The sequence below is a fragment of the Balaenoptera borealis genome (assembly GCF_965194805.1).
Source record: "Balaenoptera borealis genome assembly, chromosome: 1".
Classification (NCBI taxonomy): Eukaryota; Metazoa; Chordata; class Mammalia; order Artiodactyla; family Balaenopteridae; genus Balaenoptera; species Balaenoptera borealis.
In genome coordinates this window covers 111,699,921-111,712,846 of record NC_138860.1, presented here as the reverse complement: position 1 = coordinate 111,712,846, position 12,926 = coordinate 111,699,921, and the positions used below count along the sequence as shown (strand labels likewise).

The following is a 12,926-nucleotide window of genomic DNA, read 5'->3' as shown; positions in this document are numbered from 1 at the left end:
CTAGAACAAACTTTGAGGAAATCTAAATAAAAGTCAAGGTTAAGACTCAGAGTTCCTGATTTTGTGTGAAAGCACTTCCGACATTACCCTGGGAAGCTCACTCCTCATCCTTAATCACATGCAACTCAATAAAAGCAAGACCATGACTGAACATGTGGCTTCTGGCTGGAAGAACTTTAAGATGGTTGCTGTTATTCTCAGAAGAATGAAATTAATTTCTTATCTCAGCTCAAAGCAAAGTCCTACAAACTTCTAGGCTATATAATTTCTCATTGACTTCAGGCAGAGATGAAAGTCATTTGGCTGACCCAACAATTTCACTGGCCTTGTCTTCTTCTAATGACCACTTTTCTTTTTTGTTCTTAACAGCTTGAATAACAATGGAACCTTTCCATTGTCCCAGCTTCCAGTTTCTTTCCTGCATAGTTGAGGTGGGAAGGAACGACAGGGGAAAGATGAGAGCGTCATTCAAAGGAAAATCCTATTTTGTTGTGGAAAGCTCTGTTTCCGCCATCACTGGAAACTGGAACAATGTCCTGGTTCCCACAAGGAGAAACCCCTTTGTGCAAGAATCTCTTAGTAAACATTCTTTACCTCACGTCCTAAAAGCTTTGAAGTCCTAATGTCCATTCTTAGGAAGGCAAATCTCAATGCCACTTATTAGCAACAAATCTCAGGGCCATTGCAAGATGTCGTGCATGTTTATGAGTTTTGCACAAGTCAGTTACTCATGCATTTTGACTCCTTTAATTCTGAGGACACAAAATGTCTTAGTAGTGGGGAAAGGAGTAGACTGAAGGATGGGAAGGAACAAGGGACCCCTAGAGGAAGACAAGTTTCTCAGCTTCTCCCCTCATCTCTGGAACTCTGGGACCCTTTGTGTATTTAAAGCTACATTTGGGTCTGGTCAGATTGAGCAGACTGACCTCTACATCAGCATTGGTTTTGATTGGGCTCTAGCACAGGGTCTGGCTAAGGCCACAGCTCACTGAATCTCAGTGCAACACTTAAACTAAAAGCATTCAGACTTAGTACATTTTACTGCAAAGAGAAGGGGCAGGATTTGGTTTAACTGGATATGTGTTGGTTGGACAGGATATGGGATGGAACATTCTTGGATCAGGTAGGCACCAGGTATCATCCAGCATAACAAGGGACACAGTCAGAATCTGTGCATCAGCACATATAGTGCTTAGTGCAAGGAACTCTTAATATCATCATGGTAAAGAGGCAGAACAAGCTTAATGACACTATATCAGAAGATTGCAAAGCCTGAAGTCTAAGGCTTATACTAAATCCCATCAAATAAATATAAAAAGTTACCTAAATTTATGTCCTATCATTCAACAAGTACAAAAGATCATCTACTGTGGAGGAGTTAAACATGAAGCACAGCAGTGTGCTATGAAATAATGTTTTATTTACAAGTCTAACTTGCAAGGGAGCTGCAAGTTTGCAGAGGATGGACCTATGCATGCTATCTGCGCCTATAAAATTCCTGTCACTGAGAAAGGATGGACTCCAAATTCCACCCTTTAAAACAGAGAGGTCTTAGAGATTTTGTAGGCAGCAGAATGTTCTTTGGTCAAGACATGAATGGTGTGACATGATGGTAATTAATAAACATTCCAGATCTCCTCTCCTAATACACTGAAAAGGCCCTCCACATTCCCACCCCAGCTGGTGGTTGGGACAGTAATCCCAAGAAAAGAAATGAAATGGATTCATTTCTTCTGTATTTGAAAAGAGAGAATGCTTTGCACACACAATCTCCCTGTGCTGGGCTCTGCTAACAGCAGCTTTTCCAGATAGTCCACGTAATGGGGTTGGATAATCTACGTAGATTGTGGTTCCCCAGGCAGGAAGTGGGAGCAGGGAAGATGCTATGACGCAGTGGCTCTTCGGGGAAGACTTTGTCTCTCTAAGTGTCTTCCACCTTGGCTGAAATGGCCAGGCAGCTACATGTCATGCTATCTTTGGTGGCCAGATGACTAATCTAGGCACAAGTTCATTAACAGGAAGAAAAGTGGGAGGAATAAAATTATTCAAGGTTTTCTGAACCTTCTCCATCTGGCTTACCATGATGAATATTGTCAGGAAACAGATGCTTATCGACATGATAGAGAAGCTGTCCAGGAACCAGGTACACCAAATCACTGTGTTGGAGACACCCTGATTTTTCAAGGTCTCCTTCAGTCTCAACTCCTTCTCCAAGACGATGCTCTTTACTGTCATGGAGACAGAGTAGATCCAGGCCAGCACCATGAAGATAGGGAAACAGCGGTTCAGGATGATCATAAAACTAAAGCAAGAGGAGAGAAGCAGAATAGTAGATTGCCTTGTACCTGGTGGAGGTGGAGTAAATGTTTGTTGAATGAATATGTTGAGAACAAAGCCCAGGTGGAGGGAAAGGCAGAAAAATCTCCACCAGGCACTCAATGGACTTGACTCTTTTAATACATTGCACTTTGTCCCAAAGGATTACTTTTTCTTTAGAGCAAAAGACTGTAGCCTTTTGGTTAGCCCAGATGAAAAGTCTGTGAGTAAAATGTGTAAATAAAATTGTACTACGTATGTTACACCGTATAGATGTTCTTTATAAGATCTCAGGCAGCTTTTTGGTTAGTCCAGATGAGTGCTCTGTAAGTGAAATGTGTAAATAAAATCATACTATGTATGTTACATAGTATAGAGCTTCTTGTAAGATCTCCCAGGAAAGAACTGCAGACTTGATGATGTGGGATGTGACTGGAATAGGTAGATACATGCTAACTGACACTGAAGCCCAAGAAGGTGGACAAAGGGAACTGGTGGTGGTGAGGTCAATAACTGGGCTCCCCAAGGGGTCAGCCAGTGAAGCACTGTCTACCCAGGAGGATCAAACCCCAGTTACACAAGAAGAGGCACAAAATAACTGACCCAGCAACAAATCAATCAGTGATTCAATAGTCACTGACTCCACCAGCCATGTACTGGTGGAGTACATCCATGGATATTCATTCCAGTAAGTAGGGCAGAGTTGATATTCTGGAATTACTCTACTGTGAACTTTACATATGTTTTCCCTGTGCTTGATGTGCTAGTAAAAGCCCTTGAGATTATTATTTCTTGAAAACTGTTGGGTGTCACAAGAAGGGCCCAATTCCAGCGTGGGAGGGTTTCACTCAAGATGGCCCTAGGGAGAGAACCATAAATTCATAATGCCTGCCCTTCTGGGACCTGCCACCAGAGGGCTCTCCCACATTGAATGGCCAGAATCCCTACCGCCTCCTCACTGTTTACCCCACTTCCTTGCCGGTTACTCCTATTCTGATCTTAGAAGTAGAGCTGGGCTTTTGCCCCGGCTCCATTTCCCATCTCTGCCTATTGTCCAAACTTAAACTGACTGTAGAACAGCCCCTGTTATCTCTTTTAGTCTTCTGTACAGCTGAAGGAGAACGGATTGGACTGAGGTGTTACACCCATACTGGGCTTTATTTTACTACCTTGCCAGCTGGCAATTTGACTCTTCCTTTTACAGGCTGTGCACGTTTATCTCCTCCCTGAACCCTGCAAACCCACATGTACACTATGGTGAACTTCCCAGTTTTCTTCTAGGAGTTGAATCCCTAAGCCAACTGCAGATCTCTGCTGCTGTCCTTGGGAGCATTTCTGCCCCCATCCACCATAGTAAATGAGCCCTCCCAGCCCCTTCTCCCTCTTTAACCCTCCCTCTACCACCCCCCAAATGCATGTTCAGAAAACAGTGGGCTACTTGCTTAGTTTGCTACTGGCCAGCAAATGTATAGGCCTGGGGATGGGGGTGGGCAGGCAGGGAGGGCCCAAGCTCATCCAACACATCCCTCTACCTTTTCATTAAGCATACATCATGAGAATGTTAATTAGGGAAGGAGCTGCATTATTCCAAGGCTCCTAGGAACCGGACCTACTTGTGATGCAGAGTCCTAATTTGCTGTTTTGGCAGTCACTGGGCAAACACTCTGACCTGAACCCTTCCACATACCAAACATACTACGTAGTGGAAATTTTAAAAGCCTTTGTCCCCTCCCCCAACCTCACTTCCCCTGCTTTAATTTTCACCTTCCCTTTTCCACCCACAACACCAGCTCCTTTCTCCCACTTTACTTGTCCATCTGACCCTGCCCGGAGTTGAGGAGAAGCAGGCTTCTCAATCAGAGCTCCATTCTCCCGGAGCCGGCCCCAGGCCCCGGGTTTTTTTCTCCAAAGAGATTGAAGCCTGTGGAGCACCTCCACCTCACCCCACCCCAGCAACCTGATCAGCTTGTCCTGGAGGGGGATTGGGACCTCAGACTCACGAGTCATCCACGAAGCAGGGGTAAGGCATCTGCTGGAGGTAGATTCCAACTGGAACCTCAGCCTGGGCCTGACTCCTTGTGATCCCCTGTTCAACCATGTCCTGCAGATAGGCAAACCCGCCCCAGATGTATCGGAAGTCTTCCACAGGATCAGCTCTGGGGCCAGAATCCCAGTACCTAAGAAGAAACCGGAGAGAGGGACAAAGGATGGGAATGGGAATGGACAGCTCACTCACTGGTCATAAGCACGAGGGGACTCAGTATTCACTCTCCTGAAACTTTCCCCTGAACTTTTCCACACTATCTGATTCTATTTTCCAGTTCACAGGTTAAATCTCAATTATGAACATTGGCCACAGCACGATTTGTAATTGCTTTCATTCAAGTACTCTATTTTGAGCTTTACAAAATATCTTACTTCCTCTGATTTAACTTAATTTAATTGATTTACAGGCTGAGTCCAGTCTCAATCCCCTACCCTGTACCAAACATAATTTCCCAGTGACTTTGGTGAAACCTCATTTGCAGAATCTCTATGTGAAGATAACTCAATAACTCAAACCTAGAGGTTTTCATCTCCAAATTGCACAAAGGCCAGCCAGGGACAAGTGCTGAGTTGAGGGGGTAAAGACAGGGTAGCTGAACTCTCCTGGTCCCACCAACTAGCAGGATCTACTGTCTAGCTTAGTTCTTTGATATCAAAGTGCTTCTGTGCCTTTCTGAGTAACCTTTCTGCCCCTGAAGGAGATGGGTGGCCTGAGCCCACAGGAGCCCCCTTTCCTTGCCTCATACATCACTGGGGATGCCCAGGTCCTTCTGAGATCTCCTGAAACATCACCTGTCTTTGATCTTATTGGTTTTCTCCACCACATCTATGTCCATTCGGATCTTGTACTTCACATGGGGTGGTAGGGAGCTGGTCCAGGGATACATGTCAGGAAATACCACACCAGCCCAGAACCTGTTTTCCTCCAGCAGAGACAGGGCTCGTTGGGTGAGTTGAAATTCATCATCGTAGCTTTCAAACTTGTCCAGGATCAAGCACTGTGGATAATCACAAAGGTTGAGAGAGTCTGAGGAGCACCACCTGCAAAGACTCAACTGCAAGAAAATGGCAGAGGATCAGGGCTGCTGCCCTAGGGGATGGGTCAAAAGCAAGGAGACCTATAAACTTACTGTTTGCTTAACTCCGGGGTCTGGTGTCAAGTTTTCAATGTGTCTAGATTTGGGGGTGAAAGGGGGCTTAGGAATGCTGACTTGCTCTCATCCCTGCAGATTTAGTGAGGACCGCACTATCGGGCTGTCCAAGTATGCAAGTCGTCAAAATGACAAAAATACTCCCAGCTCTCACTCCCCAGCATGGGGAGTTGAGGGAGTGGGGTCACATCAGATACAAGCTGCTTTGAAGATCAGAAAGCCTGCTAATAAAAGAGTTTTAAAGAGAGAGAGAAACAGTCCCAGCGGTAAACCTTCCTGCCTCTCTGCAAACACACAAGGATGGCCAGCTGAGGCAAGAACAAGGAGGAAGAAAGAAAATAACAGAAAGTCAAAGTGATTTCGTCAGGGAAATCATTTCCAGTTACAATTTTATGATAGGTAATGAGGATGGAGGAGGAATTTCCTAACATGTCTTTTTTTTTTCTCCCCAGAAGAGAAAAAAATCATTACCCAGAAAAGAGCAAAACTAAGAATTTCTTTTAATTTGAATATTGGGAGTTGTCCACTTTTACAGATTTGTTAAAGCGGTTGTATTGTACTTGGATGTGTTTTATCCTTAACCTCCTGTTTCTATAATACACTGGGGTTACTGTGCGATGTTTCTTTCTCAGAATGTAACTCACAAGAGGTCAGCTGGCCTTGTCTTGATTAATCTGTTCATGGAATACTTACTGAAAGCCTGCAATGTGCCAGAGCCTGCTTGGCTCCAGGGATACAAGGAGGAAAGATAAAATCTCTTACTGAAAGAAACTCCAGACCTAATGAGGGAGAGGGTTGGAGTAAACCAACAATCAGAATGCAGAATGATCAGGTTCTGGTGAAAGCAAGCCTAGGGTAGTCTAGCAGCCCAGTGGAGGGATGAGGCTAAGTCTACCGGGGGCGGGGGGGGGGGGGTCTCAGAGGGCTGCCTGGAGGAAGAGACTACTGAGCAGGATGAGAATAAGCAGGAATTAGCCAAGGGAAGAAAGCAAGGGAAAGGTCAGCTCAGGCACAGGGAACAGCTCACAGGGTTTCTGGAAACCTGCAAGAATAGAATAGTGGTTTCCTTCCTTGGCTGTGCTTTAGAACCACCACGGAGCGTTAAAAAGACAACTATACTCAAGTCCCACCCCAAACAATGAAATCAGATTCTCAAGAGGCAGGGCCAAGGCATCAGCATTTTGTCAAACACTCCCCAGCTTGTGCCAATGTACAGAGAAGAACGTAGGTGAGCAGAGGTGAGAGGTAAGAGATGTGTACTAAGAAGGCAGGTGGGGACCAGGTCAGTTGCCCTGCTGGGTTTGCAGGGTGACCGGCCAACTGAGAGGTTTCATGGGATGCAGGGCTTTCCATGCTAAAATCAGGAGTTTCCTGGCAAACCCTAAAAAGCCACAAGAAACCACTGTAGGGTTTTAAGCAGAGGTAGGACATATGAGATCAGACCATGTTTCTGAAAGATCACTGGTGGTGGGAAGGGGGAGCAGGAAGCCTGGTTAGAAGGCTGTTGATGTAACACAGGCTTAAAGGAACACATTAACTCTCCCACAGAGCCTGTGAGTTACCTGGAATCCTCATTTTATTGAAGAGGAGACCTACCAGAGGTCACGCAGCTAGACAGTGGCAGAGCCTGCGTTCTCTCCCCATTTTTCAACGCCAGGCCCAGACTTCTTCCCACACCAGGAGCCACAGGCAAAGCCTGATCCACAGGCTCTCCATGTGCTCACGATTGTCTTGCAAAGTAAGAGAGCACAGCTATTACTTATCTCTCTGTTTTAAAATAATCTGTCTCTCTCTTCTTTTAAATCAGTTTGTCGAGTTTAGGACTGCATATATAGAGTTTTAGTATTGACAAATAGAGTGAACTTGAAATTAAATTTCTAAAATAATCAGGAAAGTTCTTGGGGAGATGGAAATTCTCTGCAGTTTCTTTTAGCTGTGACACACACACACACACACACACACACACACACACGAGTATTCTACCAATTCCCTCATAGCATCACAGGGCACTTGGACAGACAGAGTCATAGAGGGGTCTTACAGTCTGATGTGCTTGCTTACTGATGAGGAAACTGGCATCCTAGGGCCTTGCCCCAGGTCAGTATAGGTCAGAAGCAGAATATGAATCCATGTTTTCAAGTGTCAAGCCTGAAGGGTGCTGTTGTTCCTTCACATTGCTCTAAGAGTAAGCCATACTCCAACTACGAAGTCAGAGCAACAGAATTCCTAAATAAGATCTCTTGCCCCTGTCCAGTAGATCAGCACTGTCCAGTAGAACTTTCTGCAGTGATGAAAATGTTCTATTTCTGCCCTATCCAACATGGTAGCCAGTAACCACATATGGCTATTGATTGAGTACTTGAAATGTGGCTAGTGCATCTGAGGCACTGAATTTTTCACTTTAATTTATTTAAATTTAAATAGCGACATGTGGTTACTGCATTGGTTAGCACAGCTCTAGAGACAGTAAGTTCCCGGAGGTCAGGGGCCATGTCTTATTCATTAGGTCTCTGGAACAGTATTTCCTCATGAAAGGGACTCAATAAGTGTTTACTGAATTGAATTAATTCAAATTTAGAAGTCCCAAATGCTGCAAGAAATATAACTTTACTACTGTGTGTTGTGAACATAATCCTGTACACCCGAAATCAGATGGTAAACTAGGAGAAATGAGTGAAAGGTGAATTTTTGATATAATGTTAGTAACAGTATAACTCTCAGCGAAGCAAAAAAGCTAATAAAAACAAACACATTTTAATAATGTGACTTTCCGAGCAATCTAGCCCATTCTCTTTGAACTCTCCTTTCATGTCTTAAAGGGAAATCTATACTGGAATAAGCGCTGATGTTTTCAGTGATATCGTTGAGTCCTGCAATGACGTGGGCTCCATCCTGGCTCTTTTATCAGGCAGCTGATTCACAGTCATGTTTCCTGCTGTATCCCCCTAGGCTGGTACCCTGATACTCTCTGGAAAAACAAAACCAAAAGGTTCTCAAACACTCATTTTTACCCTGAAACATCTGACCCATTTTCAAAGTTGAATTATCATCTTTGGAAAGATGGTACAGGGTAGTGTTTGAATGCCATCCCCACTCTGCTGTTTCCTAACTGTGTGGCCTCTCTTTCCCTATCTGCGAGCTGGAGATACGCCTACCTCACAGGTGTGTTCTAAGGATCACATGAACTTGTTTGGGAAGGGCCAGCCAGTGCCGCCTGGTAAGAATAAAAGCTGGTGCTTACTGCAGGCTCACAATATGACCAAAACTGGTCCAAGGGCTTTGCTTATATTAACCCCTTGAATCATCACAACCACTTTACGATTATCACTCCAAGCTCTCTTAAGAGGCATGATGAGCAAACTTCCCCTGGAGAGAGCCTGTGTTTTAACCATGTAGGATACTAAACTATTTCACAAGTAATGAGGACTCGATGAATACCATTTTTATTACTGTTTTTGCAAAATATCTTGAAAATCAAAAGAGTCTAGTGGCTTTTAAGCCCCTGCCAGGTTACCTTTCATTTATGACAGCTGTTTGTCTGGGGAAGAAGGCAGTTATCTTTTAAAAACAATATGGCTGGGAACATAACCCATCCCAAGCTGATCCATAGCAACTCATCTAGTTAGAACAATGCTACGGACAGAAGCCAAAGCTGTGTCCCCCTGGGCAATGGAGGGTGGCAGTGGGGTGGGTCCTAAGCCACTGGTGTTCACTAGCTTGCTCATTGGCCATTAGGTGAAAGTCAGACAACTCTACCAGAGGAAGGTCTTATGAAGCTAATCCAGAACATCTTCCTGAGGTCAAGGCAGAGCAATTGCAGATTTGGACATGACTCCCTGGGTCATCCACTGAGGTATGACTCATGATGTACCCTTGCATTCTCATGGGGAGGCCACCTGGCTAACAGCAAATGACCTCGTTCCCTTTTGGTACTTGCTCTGGTCCCTGAAGTTAAGATCTTGGCTAACGAGCATGTATATTGATGAGAGTGTGTACATGAGTGTGTTTGGGAGGCAATGATGAATGACTAAACCCTTAACCAAGGTTATGGATTTTGACATATCTGGTGTGGTCTGATTAGCTTGTAAGTTAACACATAGTAGGTTCTAATGAGACTGAAGCCACAGAGTCTGTTTATAAAAGCTATTTGGTTCTACACAGAGAGAAACTGTGTGACCATGGATGTTAGGGAAGAATACTGTAGGTAGGTAAGTAATGGCTAGTGTAAGAGGCTCAGCATAAAAATAGCACCAGTACTGGGAAAAAAATTCAAAGGGCATCTTCACTGATTAAAAATTCGTTGTCCCACAGCTTCAGAGGCAAATTCTGGGCAAATTTTGCAAGCAGAATTCAGAATCTCAAAGAGAATTGTTATAATGCCCTGTGATAGCCAAGGGCAGTAAAGCAAGAGAAGAGGTTTCCTTGTCTCCTTCCGTTCCCAACTACTGTGGCCAAAATCTGGGTGGCAGGACCACTGCCATTTGAAGCCCACAAATATCCTACAATTCCTTGTTTGTTGTTTTGCTGATACTCACCAGGAACCAGAGTGCACCCTGGCGGAAGAGGTGTGGCTCTCTCCAGGGCAGGCAGCTGTGTTTAAGACCTCTGGAGAATGCAGTCACTTGTTTACACAGCTAAATCAAACACTACCTTGGGAGAAGAAGCTGCAGTAGCAGCAGGCTTCCTTCTTCAACTGTGACCTCTCCAACTCTAATTCAAACACATTAAATAATAGATAAATTATCTATTAAGTGGGAAACGATGTCCAGTGGAGGCAAAGAGAGAAAGAATCTCTTTTTCTGCTTGAACCTGATAATCAAAGGGGATTGGCACTCTGTGCTGACACAGTACTTTGACTAATACACCCAGGACATGTGAGGGATAAGAAAAGCACTACACCCTGAGAGACACTGCCTCTACAATCCTGCCTCTTACAAATTTGACTTCCACACTCAGGCTGAGAACAAAGCGGCTGATGAATGCCAACTGAGGTCTCAAGTGGTCCCGCTGGTGGACCTGGAGACACGTGGGGTTCCTTCTGGAAAATGCCAATGGATGTGGGCAAACATCCCAGAATGAATTTCCTGGCATATCTAGACCATAACACTCAAGATTTGTTTCCCAACACATGGAAAAAGCCACTGGATAAAATAGTTTTGGGCTGTTTGAGTTGGTTGAGATGGTGAGGTAGAGGCCAAAGGCGTTGCCATACATTTTATCTACCACACCGGGCACCGTGAACAGACATCTGAAATGTTCAACCACAAAGAGTGAGGAAATGCACCACGACAGGAAAACAAAGGGATAGGAAATGCACAGCTGTTAAAAAATGTCCGTTCCTAAAATAAACAAATACAATAATGAAACAAATGAAAAGGTCAGGTTGGAGCATGAAGACTCACACTAGGACAAAGCCACCAGGTGATGCTTCCTGTGTAGTTAGGTCCAAGGAAAGACAGAACAGCCTGGCTGACGACGGCAGGGGATTTTAGCTCTCAAAGCTTTCTTGTTTAACCATTCCAGCAACTTTGGGAGTGAAGTGTTACCATATTCAAAATATTTAATAATCAGCAGAGCTGGGCACTGACCATTGAAAGGACCTGCCAGTCACAAACACCCAGTCCAGCCACACTGGTGAACACTGTCCTAGCTGTAGCTTCACTTATCATCCTTATTTTTCAGGCAGGGGAACAGCGATATTGCCCGAAATCACAGAGCTGGTACATCATGGCAAGACTGGGGTTTCAGAAAGATCTCACTGGAGGCAGTCTGGGAGCTGAACAGAAGCAGTGAGAGACCAGAGGCCCAGAGACCAGCTAGGAGAGATGGTACAGGCCCTAGTAAACATGGAGAGGGTGAGGAAGGGGGATTTCGGAGACAATTTGGAAGATATTTGACAGTCCTTGGAGGATTTGTGACATTTTGACTTTGGATTTGTGTAACTTGTTTCTCCTCCATTAGATTGAATTCTAGCAGCTCCTTGAGGTACCACTACTAAGGCCTTATTTAATGACAAGCTTATCTCTCTCAATAGAATGTGAGCTTCTAGGGGTCAGGGATTAATTGTATTTATTCAGAGGTAGGTAGTTCAATTCATGCGAATATATGAATGACTGAATGAGCTCAAATCTCTTTGGTTTCCTACTCTAAACCTAGTTATTTCCAAGCAGAAAAGACTGAATCACAATAGTGTCTGTTATTCTGAATATAACAAAATAATTGCTGTCCCTATCCAACTCATTATGTAATTTATCCAAACAACACTGACTGAACCCCCTACTAATATGCCCCTTGTGGTACAAGAAAGAACTTCCTCTTCAGAGCCAGACAGGTCTGGATTAGAATTCTGGATCCACCTCTTATCTGCTGTGGTATGTTAGGCAAGTCAGTTTTTAATTCTATAAAATGATAACAATTACGCCTGCTGGGCAGGTAGTTAGGAGCGTTGCATGAGATGACATGTAAGAGTGCCCAACATAGTGGCTGGCTCACAGCAGGCTCAAATACAAGTTCCTTTCTTCTACCTACAACTCGAGCCCACCCCCCCTCCTCCCCAAACTGTGTTCTCCTTCCTCAGCCCAGTTCTATGTTTCTGAGAGACCGATGAGCCATAAAATAAGGTCATTGCCCATGAGTTGCTTATGATCCAGTTCATGGCTCTTAAAATAATATTGCTCTAATGGTGTAGACTTTTGTACCCTTTTGACCTTTCCCCTGACTTCTCCCTAGCCTCCCAATGCACACTTGGAGACAATGAATCAACAGAAGAAAGCACTAGGACAGATATTATGCGAATCCCTAAACATCTGACTAAAGTAAATTACACGATCAGTAGCTTTACCTTCCTTATCCTATTTTTATTTAGGCTAGCCTGAAAAATACGCTCCCTGAGCACATTCTGGTTGGGTAGTGGTGGCATGTGGCCAGGACCATGCAAGGCACAGAGGAAAGGTGGTCCAAAAAATCCCCCTACTGATAATTCATCAACAAGATAATCACCATGTAGATAATAAAGAGTTATGCACATATATTGAGTGTGTTGACAGCAGAGGTAAAAGCAGTTAATGAATACATGTTTTTTCAAGACTTAGGGAAAGGAAGTTGTAACTGGTTAAAGTACAATTTTATGCCTTGATCAGAGGTATTTTCATATTAAAGTTTGGCTGAATTCAGCTTTCTGATGCTAAATTCAAGACCTGAAATTCAAATATACTATGAAATTAAAATACACTGTGAATTCTAAATAGTATTCCATCTGTGCCAGGCCTAACCCTTCGCTAAACAAAGAAATCAAAGGGGAGGGGTGTGGATATTTGTTTTAACTAAAGGGTTATCAGAGGAATTTTTCTAATTGTGCTTTTCTCAGAAGAAAAATATATGTGAATAAGACATATAAATTATGAATGTAAGCGT

The 12,926-nt window shown here is 44.0% G+C and overlaps 1 protein-coding gene across 1 annotated transcript in view; it reads right to left on the bottom strand.

Moving 5' to 3' along the window:
• Positions 1-12,926, bottom strand: part of ABCA4 (ATP binding cassette subfamily A member 4) — a 126,498-nt gene that overhangs the window by 68,741 nt on the left and 44,831 nt on the right. Inside the window, exons 12-14 of the mRNA XM_082386887.1 lie at positions 5,155-5,360; positions 4,317-4,493; positions 2,080-2,302 (exon numbers count right to left, since the gene is read on the bottom strand). Of these exons, the coding sequence (XP_082243013.1) occupies positions 2,080-2,302; positions 4,317-4,493; positions 5,155-5,360 (606 nt within the window). The remainder of the gene's footprint in view (positions 1-2,079; positions 2,303-4,316; positions 4,494-5,154; positions 5,361-12,926) is intronic.